Source organism: Oreochromis niloticus, linkage group LG22 (assembly GCF_001858045.2).
Source record: "Oreochromis niloticus isolate F11D_XX linkage group LG22, O_niloticus_UMD_NMBU, whole genome shotgun sequence".
Lineage (NCBI taxonomy): Eukaryota > Metazoa > Chordata > Actinopteri > Cichliformes > Cichlidae > Oreochromis > Oreochromis niloticus.
The window spans coordinates 25471012-25489884 of record NC_031985.2 but is presented as its reverse complement, the minus strand read 5'-3'; the positions used below and the strand labels follow the sequence as shown (position 1 = coordinate 25489884).

Genomic DNA, 18873 nt, shown 5'->3' with positions numbered 1-18873 from the left:
AGTCACAGAGTTTTGTTTTTCAGCGAAGATAAGGGATGTTTTACAGCAGATGTACATGCCCGTGAAGAGTGCACGGGCAGACTAAAAAGTGTATGACGGCAGCCAGGAAGTCTCTGGCTGGTGCCCTGAAGCAGACAATGCCAGTGAGATTACAGCTACCTCCATAACTCAGGGGCTCTACCAGCCATTACCATCTGGCATCTTCACCCCGGATTGGCTTTTAACAGCCAGTCTGGGAGCTTTAGAGAGCTGCCTACTCAGAGCCTGATGTCACCCAGTCTGAAAAAATATGGTGTTTCAGGTTAAAGGTAAAACAAACTTTCTGACCTCCATCTCTAGGTAGCTTAATCCTCACTTTGGCTACATTACACATCTGGCTCAGCTGGCAAAGTCTATGCATGTCATGCATGGTTGATTTCTGACTATTCCTATTAGGTGCACTTAAAAAATAGCTAACTGGTAACAGATACTTTAAAAAGTATGCAACTTGCAGAGATCTGATTATGTAATGTAGTGAGTTAAATTTACATGCAACCCATCCCTCACATGCAGACCCACATAGTAACAGAGCCCCAGTGTGTGTGCGTGTGTGTGCCTGTGTTTGTTCTGTGTGTATTTGGTTTGCAAACTGTGTTGGGCATTGGTCTGTGCACTTGTTGGACTATTCATTTCCAGCAAAAAAGAAAAAAGAAGAAAAAGAAAGGAGAAAAAAAAAGGGTGTCTGGCAATTCCAAATCCCAAACTATAACCTAAGATTGTGCGCCACCCACAGGCCTCAAAACAGGTGATGTCATGCACCACAAACTCTCGACATGTTTCTCCCTTCGCCTTTTTACAACACATGCTACCACTTCTCATTTACGTAATGGTGCTTGGAACTGCGTCACTCTCACAGTTCTGATACACGTGTGCGTAATGAGTGTGTTTATCCCGAGTGTGTTTCTGTATGCTTGTGTGTAAGAGAGAACATCTGTGTTGGGCTGATGAAGTCACCGAATTCATGTACTGTACATGTGTGTGTATGCGTGTGCACTGGTGACGCCACCATGTTTTGGCATGTTTGCTTTCAAAGGCTGTTGCAGTGTATTTTATATTTCGTGTTTTAGTTACTGTGTCTCGTTTTGGTTGAGTAGACAGAGAGCAGTCAGGAAAAAAAAAAAACGTATCTCCGGGTCTTAAGGTTGTTTGCTGAAGTCACTGGCCAGGTTTATGACAGTCCATTTTAACGCTCGATTAACAGGTCCAACACAGGCCAGCCGGCTCTGGTTAGCCAACCCCAGTGATTTAAGAACATTCTCCTCTCTCTGGGAGCTGCACACAAAGCTATGCGGTACTCTTCTCATCACTGAGCCCATTATAGGGTAACATTAATCACTTAGCTTTATGGATGTCATAGATTCTGTTGTCAAAGGCTTATCCATGTCATTATACATACACACACCTTGGTCTTTTGAAGCCCCTTTAGACAAAAGCATTGACATGGTTTAGAAACATGTAAGCTGCTGGCTCTAGCCCACGACACGGCAATAAGTGAATCATTTCCATTAAAGCTAAATCACAAGGCAAGGAAGGTATTTTTATGGCACATTTCATACACATTTAAAGGGATTACGTACAGCATAAAATACATTAAAAAAAGAAATACAGCAGACATTTACGCTAAGCACACTGCTAAAGTAAATACTTGGAGACAGGTATTTACCATTATGAATATATAAAGAAGAAGTCAGCATCTATTCTCTTCATGAGTTATTCAGGCTCCTTCAGATTCCAGATTGTATTCACCAGAAGCAAATATGATAGCTGCCATAATCTGTTATGTTTTATTAAATCTCGTAAGACAAAAGTAGTCAATCTTACATATATATCATATATTCAAAAGGTGGTTATTACCTGTAATTAAGGGGTAATAATGTATCAACACAAAAGCTGAAAAGAGAACTGATCAGTGCCTGTGTGTGCACTATTTTTTTCAGGTGTAATAGGCATAGTCTTTATCAGTGAAAAAGACAGTGTAATATACATGTACAGTACTGTATATAACCCACTATAAGTACTTAGTTTGACCAGAACCCATTAAACTAAATATGTGTAAACAAAGGTGTTTGTAAGAGATAATGTGGGCCCATTATACTGAGAGGTAGTTTGAAATTGTGATATCTAGCTTACAAAATAAGCACATACAAGTTGATGTTTAAAAGTTTGGCACTGATCATGTGAAGGACAAATATGCTGTATTTATTAATGCAATTTGACCAACTTCTTAAAAGCAGAAATAGAAGCTAAAGTTTGTTTTTATGATCTTATATCACTGCGTTAGTAGACTTGTGAATTCTCTTTTTATGCTAAAAAATCTGTTAAAACCATAACTGTGATTTCAGATGTTGCTCTTTTTTTGTCTTTGTATTGCAGCAGGGAGGCACAGGTTAGCACCAAAAAATTGGGACAGAGACAACAAAAGGCTGGAAGAACAATTTGCAACTAATTAGGTTAATTGGCAGCAGGTCAGTAACATAATTGGGTATAAAAAGAACATCTGAGAAGACTTTAAGTATCACATCATCTGCAGTGCAAAATACCATCATAAGATTCAGAGAATTTGGAGAAATTTCTGTGTGTGAGAAACAAGGCTGAAAATACTGGACACCCATGATTTTCAGGGCCTTAGACAAATCACTGCAATGGTTTCAGGAACACTTCCTGAAATTACTGTCTGTAGACAAGGTTTGAGCTCTATCAGGCACAGAAAAAGCCATTTGTGAATATGATCCAGAAAAACCATCATCTTCTCTTGACCATAGATCATTTAAAATGGACTGAGGCAAAGTGGGAAACTGCTCTGTGGTCAGACAAATCAAAACTTTTAATTCTGTTTTGAAACATGGACATCTCTGTAGTCTTCTGGTCTAAAGAGGAGAGGGACCACCTGTCTTGTTATCAGCATTCAGTTCAAAGGCCTGCATCTCTGAACATATGGGGGTGTATTAGTGCCCATGGATTGGCAGCTAGCACATCTGGAATGATAAAATCCTCTAACAGACAGGAATAGGACATAGTCCAGCACCTGGTCTCCCTACTTCCTAGACGTTAAAAAATGACAAAACATGGCCCCCTCCAAATATTTTTTGAGATGTTTTGCTGCCATCAGATTTTACATGAGCTAATGTTTTTCTTAAAATGGTACATTTTCTTACTTTGACAATTTGTTATGTTTTCTGTGTTATACGGTGAATAACATATGGGGTTTTGTGATTGTCAAATCATTGCATTCTGTTTTTATTTACATTTTTAGAGCATCATAGCTTTTTTGGAATTGGGCTTGTATTTATTTATTGTTATTATTTATTGGGCTTGTAAATATTTTATTTTTTTTTAACTAAAAAAGAGAAATCTGTTTTCTTTTGTTCTACTTGTGTGGTTTGTATATTGTGTTTATAACGTATGTATATGTGCCAAGATTAGACTTTGATTTTTGATATCACTCCACAGTCAGTGCGGGCTCACACATGATACCAACAGGTAGGCAGGTCGTGACGTATGCCACCAGCCACCCCTCCTCCTCCTCCCACCGCCCGCCTGCCTCCCAGCTGCGTCCGCCGCTGTCCTGTCTGGCCGCCCGGTGTCTGCTCCGCTGCTCCGCGCTCTGCCCCGTTCCTATCCCCGGACCCGAAACCTCTGCCTCCTCGTTCACCACCCCGGCTCCCGGACCCCCCCTCCAACCCCCTCTCCGCCCGGTGAATGCACCAGCGCCGTGAACATGACGGGCATCGCCGCCGCTTCGTTCTTCTCCAATTCCTGCAGGTTCGGGGGCTGCGGACTCCAGTTCGAGTCTCTCGCCGAGCTCATCGTCCACATCGAGGACAATCACATCGGTGAGTGGAGCCAGAGGGGGAGAGGGAACTAGACAGCTAGCTGGTATTAGCTAGCCCCCCCCACTCCCCTCTAGCTAGCTAGCTAAACGCAGATAGGCTCAGCTCTGCATTCCGCTATTCCTGCTTCTTGCTCTCCGTCAAGGCTCGCCGGAGAGGGAGTTATTTATCAACTTTTATATCTGGAAAATAAACTATGCTTTCTGAGATGTTGGGGCCGACTCGTCTGATTAGGAGTCAGCTACAGCAGTTACCTTTGCAGCGGTAACTCGACTAGGAGGGCCGCGTAGGTCTCATAGGTGAAACTAGCATCCCGACCAGACAGCGGTTTCACAGCTAGCGTTGCTGAGCACTGTTTACATTTCCAGGCCTGACGCAGTGCAGCCGTGGCTTTTCTTCATACCGCTTGTGCATTTGAGCTGCCGAAAACTCTTGACTGTCACATTTCTGAAAGCGTCACTCCCCCGTGGCTTTTCTGTTATTTTGGTGTCTAATTCCCACCGGCACTCCATCAGCTGAAGTTGTAGCAGACATGCAAGGACATAATCAGATTTTCTTCCACAAGTACAAGCGCTGACTTGTTGCACCGCTTATTAGATTTTGGTCTGACAGTAAACACTGATGACTGCCCCCTGGCACGTATAAATACACTCGTAATCAGTTTGCCCACCATTTAACATAAGAGGCACAAAAAAGTTGCAGGGTAAACACTCTGGATTATAAAGAGTCATGTATTTTTTAATGAAGTGGTAATTGGTGCAATTAGTAACTGCTATTATAGCAGCATTGTATGCGGATTCTCAAAAATGGGGGGAAATAGAGCTGGTTTAGGTGCATTTTTGAGCTGTTAAATATAAAAATACCTGTCCTTGCATGCACAATAATTAAAACCTAAGTGAATAATTTGAATTCTTGATAAGGGAGTGCTTTCCTCCTATTGCCTCGAGGTGGCAGAGAAAAGCATGCAGATTTAAAGAACAGAATAAACTGTCACTTCCACCTAAACACACAATAACACAGTGCGTTAGATTAAACTATGATCCACCATAACAAATAAGACTAGAGATGCATTTACGCATCTCTGAATCACTCAGTAATCTGATGTGGGCTAATCATTATTTGTGGCGAGTATCCATCCTCATGAGGCTGTGTGAAGGGGGGGAGCGAGGGGTTTACATAGATGCTTCATTGAGCCAGTCTCCATGGCAACTGGCGGTCCCTAAAGGGGTTAGGGGCAGTGTATTGGGCTGAGTTATTGCACACCTGCTGTCTCACTGACAAAGAGTGCTGTCGAGCAACCAGCTGTGTTGAGGACACCCAACGTGATGTCGCGTCACGTGGAGAACAGGACTGATAAACACGAGTGATGTAGTTGGTGTGGTGTTTCCTGGTGGGGAGACGGAGGAGCAGGCAGGGTGGGCTGCTCTTCATCTTACCCATATGCTCCATGGATCACTTCCAAATAAACCCAAGGGTGGAAGAAATCAAAACATGATTTTTCACCATGTCCTCACAGAAATACAGGGATTAATATTGCTTTCTCAGTTCAACAACCCAAACACCACAGACACCGAGTGATGTATGCCCCATCTGGCTCTTAGCCTGACCTTTGACCCTAACTGTCAGATGAACAGAATAGCGGTTTACCAGTCAAATATCCCGGATTAATGAATTGCCCCTCTCCTGGCTTTGTAGCACGGTTGGTTATCAGGGGCGGCACAGACATAAAGAGTCTAATCAATACTGCTTTCAGATCAGTTACCATAGGGCTTAGAGTGACACATGGAGGGGATTGAGAGTGTGGGGGGTGGGGAGGCAAGTGACATTTGGTTTTGACTTCCTTTTCGGTTGTGAATTAGTGCAGTGGCGTGTGATCAATAATCAATCAAAGGATAAGCTAATTTGATCGTCCTAACAGACATCAGATAAGCTGTTTAAGGTCTTACAGATGACAGACAGATGTGATCGTCCTTGTTCTTGCAGTGCGACAAGAAGCTTGAGATATGAGATGCTAGTAGTTGTAAAAAGTGAGTCAGTGGGACTTAAGTCAGGCGTGGAGAAATCAGTGTAGGCCTCTGCTGGAAACAGTTAGTTTTTGCTGCAGGCTGTGGTGCCCTCTTGTGGTAGGGCATCTAATGTGCTACACGACCAGAAAACTCCCAAATTTCTGCCTTGTGTTTGGACTCCTGTTCTAATCCGTTATCTTCTATATCGTTTTTTTTTATTTGGACTTCTGCCTTGTCTGACACATAATAGCTGGCAGCAGGCAGGCCAGATGAGTGTGTCGTGATCCCATCTGTGAGAAACCTAGGAAACGTGTGGATCTACAACACTGATCTCATCCTAGAATAAAGGCCAGGAGCCTACCAATGACATGCCCACACTGTTTAGATTACAGCCGAATGCAATAAGGAAGTGGGGTTAGGTGCACTGTGTTTAGTGTGGTAGATTTGTTGTGCTGGGAGTGTAGGTAAGGTCTGAGGAATGCAATGATGTCAGGCTTCTCTGCCTGCGTGCACGGCGGCAGCAATGTTCTCACCTGCACAAGCACGTACCTGCCCCTTACCTCAGCAAAAAGGACAGGGAGGGGGGGAGGCAGGTAGAGATTAAAAGCGGGGAAAGAGGTTTAAAAGAGAAGGTTGTGAAAGTCAAAACACGGGTGTGAGCTGAGTACAGGGAAATCCCAAAAGATATCACCTTTGTTTGGACAGATTTTACTTGAATCCTTGTTTTTCTTCTGCATTCGGAGTTAAAGGTTGAGCTGAAACTACGGCCTTGTAACATGATGTAAACTCTGCTGAGGAATGCTGATCGTTAGTTTGCAGTGATTTTTTTTTTAAAAGGTGTTGCTTTTCGATTACAGGGATAATTTTGTGGGTACGATTGGCAAACCACTAGAATTTATTTTTGCATTTTTTTCTTTGTGATGTTGCTTACAGGGAGACAGCATGTTTGAGGATGTGTAGATTATTCTGTTATACTATGTAAGTTAAAGCTGAATATGTTAGATATAACAAAATTTGTACCGGTAAGTCATGTGCTGAAAAGGTAACTGATCAGTCGATTATTTTTACAATTATTTTTCATTTTTAATTTACATTGTAATTATTTTTTGGACAAAGTTTCTGTATTAGACGGATCATTTCAGCTCTATGTATATGTGATTTTTATCATTTTCTTTTGTATGAATACATGCCAGAATGTATGTGTGCATTAAAAGAAGGATTTCAGCTGTTTGTTCTTGCTTTAGTTGCCAGGTTGTTTCCCATCCTGCTCCTGTCAGAGGTGTGAGAAGGGAAGGGGTGCATGTTTGTGCATGTGAGAGGCTGTGCTCACTATACTTCCTGTATGACCTGTCAGGGTGTAGCGAAGCAGTTATTGGACTGGCATCCCAAACTGGAAACTGCAGACCCTCTCTTTTCCTTCACACACACACACACACACACACACACACACACACACACACAGTCACACACACTGTCTTTCGGAAGTCGCACGATCTGAGCGCCCCACCAACCACTGGGAAGCGTAATTACAGAGGAGTTTGCCTTTCCCTCCACCCATATGCCCCCATCTCTCTGCTCCCACTCCTCCTCCTCCTCTCCTCTCCTCTCCTCTCCCTCCATCCGGTTGCCTGCTGCTTTAGAAACACGTTAAAATGCTCTCCGAGGCTTAATTAGCAGGCTGCATAACAAGCCATGCATTCTTGGTCTGGTTTCAGCACATACACACATGTAAAGAGACACATACACAGACCTCTCTACACAATGGGCTTGTGCATGTGGACACATGCAGACGGAGTACATTCAGCAGGTGGCAGCAGTGTGCTGTTTGTGAGAGGTGGATGTGTGTGTTGTGAAATGAGTGGCTGCAGATTGGGCACAGCTATTAATAACTAAAGTGTTTCCACACTGGTGATACGTTGAAACAAAACAGATAAGGAAAACATGTACTGAATTACAAATATACACATGCATGTACATTGCCCTGCTAAAATACTGTACTGTAAATGTGAAATTGGCAGCTTTGAGGTTCAGTTAGCAAATATATATATATATATATATATATATATATATGTGTGTGTGTGTCTATCTATGTATGTATGTATGTATGTATGTATGTATGTATGTATGTAGCTTACTGGGTGTACATATGCAGGTCTTCTTCTGGCCACAGCAGCAGGATCAACAGCATGCTCACTTTCTGTCTAGCTCGGTGAGTGGAAGTTGTAAAACCGGCTAACATTTACTGCAGTTCTCGCTCTCCGCACCTGGCTAACCCCATTTCCACCAACACCCCTCCCCCTTCTCTACACACACTTACCTCATCCACAATCCTCAGCACCTTGAACATCCCAAGATATTAATTCTGGCATTTTTTTCGTCACATTTTTGCCATTCTCATATTAAATTGCCTTCAGCTGATGTTTCTTTCACAGTTAATCCTTTGAGTCAGTCTTATCCTGCAATGTAGTTGGAAAAAAAATGCGGAATTAACAGAATTTCTGCATTGATTACTCATAAAATGTGGCCTAATCTGCATCTTTACAAAAAAGTTACAATTATGGACCGCGATAATCTGACTAAACTAAAACCACACAGTTGTGGTTTTCCTGTTTTAATTGAACACATTGAGTGATCACTAACAGTATCGGCTAATAAAAGTAAGTCAGCTTTTGAATTTAGTCACTCATAGAAGGAGCAACAGTAGCTGCTGATACAGTGAAGAGGGCCCATATAAAACTCTTGATTGGACAGCACTCTTCAGGTTAGCCGTAGCATCTCAGTTGGATTAAAGTCACTGTCTTGGCCATTAAAACACTTAATACTTACTTTGTGTCCTTTGGGTTATTATGTTGTTGCCACTCTCCTAAGCCTCAGTTCATGGACTCCTCCCCTGACACTTTATTGTATTATGTTTTGATAGCGTTCAATGTATTGTTCCTTTAATGATTGGCATCAAGGCTGTGACGTGGCAAAGCAGCCGCAAACCATGATGCTTCCTCCTGCTCGCAGTTTGTTTGCCTACAAGGTATTGCTGACTTTTCTTCTGCTTCATGTGCTGGTTTTTTGATGGGGAAGTGGAGTGGTGGAAGTCCTGGTATTAAGTAATTTTTTTCTAGTGAAGATGAACGAACATTTTAGCAAGACTTCTGCAGGTGTTTTGTTGTAACCCTTCGGTCTTGTTCTCACCTCTTTCAGATGTGTGCTGTGGTTTGATATTTGCAAGACACGCTGTCAGCTTTATGCATCTCTGTACTGCTTTTTCTTGCAGTCACGGAATGGTTCAGACCTGATTGTAACAACTACTCTTACCAGTAAAGGTTCATAAAGAGATACAATTAAAATGAAGCCGAACTGAGTTCAGCTTATTGCTGCAGCCCTCTACAGTAGTCCTAGTTTCTTATATAGGCCCTTAGGAACATTATTTGTCCACCTCTGGTTCAGACTAGCCAGTCATTCTTGAGATGAGCAACCTACATTAGGCTTTTCATGCATGTCTTTAAAGAAAGGGCTACAGCTGCATCCCAGACTTCCAGTCCCGTGTCGTTAATTGGAACACCTGACTTTCAGTAGCTTTTGGAGAATTTGGTACACTTAGTGTTTTTCTAGCCTGGACTGTGAGTAATTACTCAGTGTGTTCAATAAAAGCACGTAAAGTGCAAGTTTTTGTTTGTTGTTAGCAGAATCTGACCAATATAAGATTTTTCAGAGTGATATCTATAAAAAAAATCTGATATTACAATATATTAGCTGAACATATTTCCCTAACATTTGTTATGTGTAGTTATTTATTTACTACACAACCTCAACACACAGAACATGGTTGAAAAGCGTTTCTTCAGTCCTGTCTTTATTTTTCACATTTATTGGCTTTTATAAACACTGATACCGATAGACTGATACACAGATAACACTGGCTAATCGTATGGGCTTGGCTCTTGTTTTGATTTTAGTCAGACTTTTGATTGTTTTCAATTAGGACAGAGGGAAAAATCAGTAGCATTGAAGTCCTGGTAATATGAGGATATTCACAAACTTTTTCTTGCAACTGTATAAGTTTGACTCTGATTGACTATTTTAAAAAGATCACACTAATTAGGTTTGTTTCTATCACCTCCTCAGATGTGTTTTGTTCTTTGGTTTAAGTTTGTGAAGCAATGTGAAGATGCGACTGTGGACTCCGTGGAAATCTTTTAGATAAAAAAAAAGGTTATAAATACTCTAATCCAAACTCACCTGTCATTCCTGTCATCTTTTTGCTTAATCTCAGAGCATATATAGATTTTGTTTTAGTAGATTTTCCCCGTTGTTGTCTAGTCTACTCAGTGGTTTCCAAAAGGTTACTAAAAGATGCAGGTAGCTCTCACTAAAACATGTCTCGTGACTCAGGGATGGAGGTTTATCTGTGTGTATGTGTGTGTGTGTTTGTGCACAATTATGCGTGCACAGAAAGCTCTGGTCTCTGCATCTGAGCAGCAGGTAGGATTATTAAGTCTCAGCTATAAAAAACTGTCAGAGACCACCTCTGCGGACCACCTTGGTATATAATCTTGCTTCCCTTTTTCCCCTTTGCCTAGTCTTTTTATTTTGAAAGTCACATATATAGGACTATGTTTTGCACCAGTTGAAGTGGGCAAGTTTCTTTTTTTCTGGGTTGTTTTCTTGTTTGCTGGTCTCCTTAGTGTTCCTCCTCCCGCACGGTGGGAAGTCTGCATTCTTTGTTTAATTATGAGGTGTGAAAGCCTGAAAACTGAAGGGCTGAGAAGGCCAACACACCACAGTTGGAAGCATCCAGGGGTGTGTTGTTAATTTTTGCACAGAGATGATCTAGTCCTTGGATCTAAATTGAAATACATCTGCTAGCTATTAAATATGTTGCTGCAATTATGCCTGCTAGTGCACACACTCACACAGACATAGATGGCTTGGCTTAAATCTACTGTTTTTTTTAAGCTCCTTCTGAACATTCCCAGGTCGAACACTTGATGGCACTGGTAGTTCACATATGTAACCCACCCGCAGTGTTTTCATGCACACTTGCTTCTGTTTTCCCGGGGGTGTGAGATGGGACTTTGAAGTACACACTGCTTGCCTCAGGCGGTGGAAGTTGCCGACTGTAGCGTTACTGACTTAGCAAGTCATCTGGAAAAAGCCTGTATGTACTCCTCAACTCATACAGTGTGTACATTCATCACAACCGCCTTTACTCTCAAGTAATTTTTTTCGTAACCACATCCTCCCCCCGGCAACGATTAAGTGGTCTTGGGTCACTTCAGCAAAGGCATTGGTTGTAAATTAGATAGGGCTTGGTCCTGTGTAATAACGTGCCGTTTATGAAAGTATCTGAAATGTATCTGCAGGGTGCCACACATTGAGACTAATACAGTGAACGCAGTGTGAGACACATCTAGTAATCTATCAGCCTGTCTGGCAGAAAGAATACATGTGTGAGTCAGCTACATACTTAGAGTATTCACAGAACATTTTCCCTCCACAGGGAGTGGTGATTAATCTGAATGTCTCCTTCTCACACAGACACAGATCCGAGGGTCTTGGAGAAGCAGGAGCAACAGCAGCCCACCTATCTGGCCCTAAGCTACATCAACAGGTAATGCACACACAATCGTACACATTCACACACGCTCAAAAGCATCCGTCTACAGAGGGCACCATTGTTCCACCAGTGAAAGTTAATGTGCGTGTGAGTGTGTGTATATGTGGCTTGCGGAGAACATCTCCAATGACTTACTTTTCCCATACCCACAGCAGTGACTCATCCACAGACCAGCACAGAAAACCACACAAGACAATCACTTTTGACTCCCTGTGCAGCCAGAGGATTACGGCATGTGTGTGTTTGTGTGTGGTGAACCGATGTGTCACGTCCCACTAAATGCCTCGTTAAATCCCTACAAGATGTAACACTGAGAGAGATAATGGTGGAATGAAAGAGAGAGGTTTGTTTTCTGTGATAATTGTTCAAGTGGCGAGGCTATAAATGTCATTCGTATTTACTGTACATGTTTTGACAGAATATTTAAGGGACGAGTTCATTCAGCAGCAAGGCCCTGTCTTCTCACACAAACGGACATTTTTCTCATAGCAACAGTGGAGCACAGCTTAACGCCACATGTTAGAAAAACGAAATTAGGATATGAATCACAATTTATGAAAAAGGATAATAAATAATAAATTAACAGGGTTTTATTAAAGCGGCGATACTTCTGTATTCAACAGAGGGTACGAGGACAGATTAGCTAAACTTAGAGTAAAAATAAGTAAATAAAAAATAACATTTAAATAAACAGTTAGCAGCTGAATAAACTGTGCAAAGACAGCTAAAAGAATACATATATTATTAAAATCGTAACAAAAAACCTAAACTGTGAAACAATATATGAAATTGCTAATTACTACTTAAACCTGTTAGCTAAATCCTTATTCAAATTTAGCTGTATAGCATAAATTTGAATAAGGATTTTGATTGCTAATAGTATGGATAAACATTTAAACAGCATTACTAAATAAATTGCTACAAAAGTAAGCTGAAGTTAGGAATTAAGAGCTAAAAGTAAAGCTTTGAATTGAATCCTTTAGCTAAAAGCATGGATTTTCCACTGCAGTGACTAGCTAATGTCAAGATAAACCGTTCAACAAATTTGAACTAGCTAAAAGTGACTTATTAGCTAAACATAATAAAGAGGTGAAAAAAGCTGGCTGAAAATGTGTCTATCAGCTGAAAATCTTACCCAAAAGTATAGATTAACACATACAACTAAATGGAGTGGAAAAACTGTTGAAAGTGGTCAGTAAACAGTAAACAGAGTTGTAGCTAAAAGTTGGGATTAAAATGGGCTACATCATTAGATCAATAGTGGATCTGTGGCTGTACATCAGTTTAAAAAGTATGAGAACTACTGTTTTAATGTATAATTTCATGTAATCACAAGCAAAATCTGAGTAGTTAGGCCTCAGCTGCACAGGGCTAGAGACCAGTGGCAGCCTCTAGTTGGTAGGGTTTGTGCCATCCATGCAAACCACAGGCAACAGTTGCAATCTGCAAGTGACCAAAGCAATCACTAGGTTTTTGGTGCAGTACTGTAGCATGGTTGCTGGGTAGTTATCAACCAGTCTCTAAACCTCTGTGGCTGTAGCCTTAGCAGGGAAAGGGCAAAGCTACAACAATTACCAAAGTTATAATAAACTTTCAATTAATTACCTGATTACCTTTCAAATTAAAAGGTCAAAGTTATTAAAAAAAAAAAAACAAGTGGAAGAAAATGTGTTAACATTTATTTGACCGACATTGCTTATATTTATAAGGTGTTCAAGTTGATGAGAACACAGCTGTCACATAAGTTTAGTATTACATGCAGGTAGGAGACGTTTCCACTGATTAATAATGAGAAATCGGATAATGCGAACTAATAAAATAATTGTGCGACGTCAGGTTCATGACGGATGCAGCACGCCGGGAGCAGGAGACCATGAAGAAGAAGGCCACACCCAAGTTGTCCCTGTCCATCACGGGCGGAGTGTCCAGGAACAGCACGGCCACACCTCCCCGCCACACCAGCGGTAACCTGACGCCTCCCGTCACGCCCCCCATCACCCCTTCCTCCTCATTCCGCAGCAGCACACCTACAGGTATAACCGGTGTGTGTGTGTGTGTGTGTTCAAACGTATGATTGAAAGGGAAAAAGATGGATTGCTTATATGTGTGATGGGAACGGATATGTTGAAACTGACTAGAGCAATTTAACCCTACTGACAGAAGGAGAAAAAAACATGGGAAGCATATTCATCAAACTCAGACAACGCACTGAAGAGCGAGTGAAGATATTTGTAATGCAAATGGAATGCAGCTTATTTCATAGCTGTCTAATGGCTCTGCATCTCAAAGTGAAAACTACAAAATACCTGCTAGGAGAGCACAAGCCTGCTAATCTTATATTCAGCAGTGTCTCTGTAAACATTGACCATTATTTTTTCGATATTTCTGGCCAATTTTACGCTAATACTTGCTCTTTTGCAAATCATCAGGAAAATCTGCTGTCACAGTGGAAACCACTATGCTCCTGTGTGTGTGTGTGTGTGTGTGTGTGTGCGTGTGTGTGCTGTTTGTGTCTTGGGAATGGTGGCTCCTGCAGTGAGCAGACCAGTCAACACTCTGCTAATTACATAGCAGCTGTCACGCTGTGTGTTCGCATGGGGCCGTGTGTTGCACAGCCTAGAAGCAGATGTCCAATTCCAGCCCAAATGGTTCCAAACGTAGTGTTAGGTCTGGGCTTACACATCAGCATGGCTACACACACACACACACACACGCACACGTATATATATATATGCGCGCGCGCACACGCCCCCTTTCAACATGTGCCAGGGTGCCATCCATTTCCTCAAGCTGAGGTGCAGCATTTCCTGTGAGATGGTGGGGGGTCAGTGGGCCTTTATGTCTATGTGTGTGTGTGTGTGTGTGTGTGTGTGTGTTTGTGCATGCATGTGAGTGGAAAATGTTCTGCACTTAGTAAAGCACTTTTTCCAGGCTGAGCAATGGGGATCACTCCCACTTAATGATCTCTTTCTCAGTGCCAATCCCCACATTTTGACTCACAGGCACACACGGAAGCACATCACACCATTTCTGGCTTGTGCGTTCTGTGATATGTGGGCTGCTTATGCATCCGAGCAGGGGACAGCACGCAGAGAAATGTGTTAATAAAAAGTCACTTATCGTTTTCTGCTTCTCAAATTCCCAGGGCGTTGCATTCCCTTGGGTATGTCGCTGTCCAAAGCTGGGTTGACAAGTGTTTTTTTGTTCTGCGTGGCTCCATTATGCCTTTAGGCAGCGAGTATGATGAGGAGGAGGTAGACTACGAGGAGTCGGATAGCGATGAGTCGTGGACCACAGAAAGCGCCATCAGCTCTGAGTCCATCCTCAGCTCCATGTCCATGAACGGGGCCGATGAAAAGCCGTTCGCCTGCCCCGTCCCTGGGTGTAAGAAGAGATACAAGGTAAGGCTGAACCTGAGGGCCGAGCAGGCATTTCCACGAAGGCATGAGGTTTTACTTCTGAATAAATCCACACTAGAGCTTTTGTCTGAGTATCACATGTGTTTGAAAAAGCACATTATAAAATCTGAGGGTGATTAATATTTTCTGCTTCACTTAATTTTTTTTATTCATTTTTTTAATAACAGCTGGCAACAAAAAACTCATTCAGCTTGCTCACTGTCCAAGCTGCTTAACTAATGGACAGTGTGGGAACATTTCTCCCTAATACCCTGAAGACAAAAACAGCAGCGTGGGAAAAGCGACCTTTGTTGTTGAGGGGCATTCACAGAGGATGAGACTAGCAGTGATATAACAACCAGACACCGCAGGATTTCAGCGAAATTCAGGGACTGATGGTGACGACACTGAAGTATCCATTAGTGATGCAGTGGGCGGGTACATAGTTGAAGTTATCCAACTTTAAAGCGGGCAAAGGAAATTGTTGATTGACAGAAAAATGGTAAAATTAGCATGCAAACATGCTAATATGAAGCAGTCTTAAGGTTTACCTTCCTAGTTTAGTATTTCAGGACGATAACTTTAACTCCCTACCACTAAACACAAAATAGCAGTTTTGCTGATCTCATGTAAATCAGTGATATTTCTGGGCGTTTTTAGTCTTTATTGTCTTAGGACAGTGTATAGAAGACCACAAAGCTGGGAGAGAGAGAACTGGGAAAGACATGCAGTAAGTGTCCTCAGGGTGGATTGGCGAGACATCCATCCCTGCATCTGTCTGTGCACTATTCATAAGCAGTACTGTTCAGATTTTAGTGAAACTTGCACCCAGTAATGGGTCTGCACCCAAATTGTGCTTAAGGTCAAGTTCATATTTGCAATTCTCAGTAGATTTTAACTTGGTGGCTTCATGATATAAGGAGACTCAAAGTATTAAACAGCTGGTGCACATGGGATTTTTCTGTTGTGTACCACATGATAACTGACAACTGATCTGCTACCTATTGTTTTAAAATAAAAAAGGCTCATCGATTGAAATCTACCATGTTTTATCATCGTGAATGAGATAAAGTCAACTCACTGGCGCTACTCTATCGTGATGTGTGTAGTGAAAAACGAGAGAGGAAAAACAAATGTTGGATGAAACCTATGTTTAGTAAAATGTTTCACATTCGTATTTTCATTGTATTTTCATTGGAATTCTGTCCATAAAATCTGGGATAATGCTCTGGTGTTTTATAGATGCTGTGTGCAATCAAAAGTGGTAATTATAACCCCATTTTTCTTCTTCATCTCTGCATGCGACCACTTTCCTCAGAATGTGAATGGTATCAAATACCACGCCAAGAACGGCCACCGCACACAGATTCGTGTGAGGAAACCCTTCAAGTGTCGCTGTGGCAAAAGCTACAAGACCTCGCAGGGCTTGAGGCACCACACCATCAACTTCCACCCGCCCGTCTCCACCGAGATTCTTCGCAAGATTCAAGGCTAAGAGCCTGCGCTCACACCAATCAACTTCCCCTAAAAAAAAGAAGTCCTGACTTTCCTTACCCATCCTACGTACACTAAAGGATCAAGTGCATGCTTTAAGTTTTTTTTTTTTTTTTTTTAAATCATCATTTTTTGTGTGTTACGTTAGTATTTTTTTCTATCTATGTTATATCACTTGTATTTTTTTGGGAAACAAAAAAACTATCTTTGTAGTATTTTTATTGATGTACATTTGCACATTCGTATATGCTATCACATTATTTTATTTTCTATCGTTCGACTTAAATAAGGTGCTAACTGTAAAAAAAAAACAACAGAAAGAAAAGACAAAAAACAAAATGATAAGAAAGTAAAGAGGAGAAAAGACGGAGACGTGAAACAGGAAGTGCAACCAAGCCCTGCCTTCCTCCTGCTCAGCTCTGAGTGGGATGAAGTTGGCCTCCAGTGCTGATGTAAGCTCAGCGGTTGTTACACTCCCTTTTGAGCTGCAGAGTCCAGCTGAGCTTAGATCTGTGCCTTCACGGTCATTTGTGGGGGTGAAAGCGCTGGAGTTAAGTTATACTTTTAATAGATATATCGATATATAAACAATAGACAGATATGTATGTGTACATAAAAATATATAAAAGTATTCATGAGCATATACATAGTTACACTTTATTTTCAAGCTTTATTTTATATATTTTTGTCAGTGTTTTAGATTTAGTGTTCATTTTTATGTATCAGTAAGTGTTCCTTTCATTCCTCATTTGCTGATTGAGCAATTCTGTCACCTCAGAGGTCAAAGGTCAAACAGCTGGTTGACTTTAGGTTCTGAGTTTTTGTTTGTTTGTTTTCCTTACATGTTCTAGAGATTAAGAGCTAATGCTCCTTTCAGTTTGACACCGATCTGTGTGTCGTTTGACCATTTTATCACGCGGAGAACGTATTAGAACACGGCCCGATCCGTATCCGCATTAAGCCATCGTTATCTCCAGCGTTTCTTCATTCACAGTGCCAGAGCTGCGTTCCACACGCTTAGCCACAAAAGTAGGTTAAGCGGCACACTGTATTCCAGTTGCCAAGATCTTTGTAGTTGTTTTGTTTTTTCCATGATCGTTGCCAACAGCTCTCCACTGCCAAACATTGACCATACCATGTGCCTGATGAGGGGATGAGGAGAGAGGGAGGGGGAGGGGGGGAGGGAAGGAAGGTGGATGGGAAGAGTGTTGTAATAATTCCACCCCGGAGGTCGCCCCAGACGTGTGGCAATGATTTTCTTGTACATCGCACCTCCAAAAAGAAGAAAAAGAAAAAAGTCACGGGAATGAATGGATGTACACGAGAAGAATGTTTTTCACGCATGTTTCTGTGTCGTATGGAGACGTGTGAAAGAAGAGGGTGGGTTTTGTATTTGAAAGAGATTACCATCTACGTGTCGTTTTTGTGCGTGTGTGTTTTAGACAAAAGCATTCCAGTCCATTGTGTGTGCGCGAGAGTGTGAGAGGTGTGTGTTTTCAGCAGTATCCAAGTCATCAGCCTAGAGAGTATTACTGTAATCTGTGTCTCATTGCTCGGATGTGTCATGTTTCTGTGCCTGGCTGCTGGTTCAACTCCTATGGAGCAGGGTGGTTGGCTGGCTTGTTGCTCGTTGCTCCTGACTGGGATTTCATCATTCCGAGCAAGAGCGCAGTGCTTCAACTCGCCAAGACACATTTGTTCATTACATCATCATTTCCCTCATTGTACAAAAAAGTTTAGATTCTGCTCAAGGCTTGCAGCATGAGCCCCCCCGTTCATTTGATAGGTACAGTGATCTCCGACATGCACACACCATCCTGTCCTCCAGTTTGGCTGTAGGGATTTTTACTTACACAATGTTGTTAAAAGGCAGACTGCAGGATCGCCACATACCCTCAGCGAGTGTGCTACTACATAAGCACAAATCCATGCCTATTTTAAACCACCAGGAACCTGGATCTGTAAAATCTTGGCACCAGGTTACGAGGACATCTGTGGAGCTGCTAGCCTGAGATGATGGTAGAAGACGCTTCAGTCCGGCCTTTGAGCGTAGGAGAGAAGGTTCTCTGCGGGGACAGACTGAAAGCTGAGCTGTCAAACACTCGTAAAAACAAAACCCATCCTCAGCTTCAGACTCGGGAGGGCCACTCAGACATATGGGAGAGGAGAAGCGGAGGGTGTGTGCTGGAGGGGAGATGAGGGAGGAACTTCAATATACCGTGTACAGTGAATGTATCGTAACGTGCGTCTGTTGTCAAGTGCTTTTAAATTATATTTTCGTATGTAACGTGGAGACTGATGTTTCCTTTTTTTGTACGGGGGTACAACAGGTTCTGAGAAGAGTGACTTGTAAATGATGTCAAACTGTCTTTCTATATAAAAGAGAAGCTGCTTAAATGTAAACAGGAAACGACTGAAAAAAAAAAAACAGCAAAATAAAGTAAAAAAGCTCCACATCTCAGACTCGTGTTCATTACTTATTCAGCTCAGAAATG

At 41.9% G+C, this 18873-nt stretch overlaps 2 protein-coding genes across 4 annotated transcripts in view; one reads left to right on the top strand and one right to left on the bottom strand.

Moving 5' to 3' along the window:
• The window catches only part of LOC100707290 (cyclic AMP-responsive element-binding protein 5), a 33185-nt gene extending 21791 nt beyond the window's left edge, over window positions 1–11394 (bottom strand). For 2 of the 3 annotated variants that reach the window (XR_003216004.1, XM_005453832.4), the window contains exon 1: window positions 8193–11393. Coding sequence is in view for 2 of the 3 variants with exons in the window: in XM_005453832.4 (XP_005453889.1) it covers window positions 8193–8197 (5 nt within the window). In the remaining variant the exon portion in view is untranslated. Of the gene's footprint in view, window positions 1–8192 lie in introns of all 3 variants that reach the window. The other variant, XM_019350621.2, reaches the window with a different exon arrangement.
• On the top strand, window positions 3459–18819 carry jazf1a (JAZF zinc finger 1a). The gene is made up of 5 exons (XM_013273575.3): window positions 3459–3872; window positions 11408–11480; window positions 13323–13519; window positions 14718–14887; window positions 16203–18819. Exons 1-5 carry the CDS (start codon window positions 3758–3760, stop codon window positions 16377–16379), a joined length of 732 nt encoding a protein of 243 aa, XP_013129029.2. The 5' UTR covers window positions 3459–3757; the 3' UTR covers window positions 16380–18819.
• The last annotated feature ends 54 nt before the right edge of the window (window positions 18820–18873 follow it).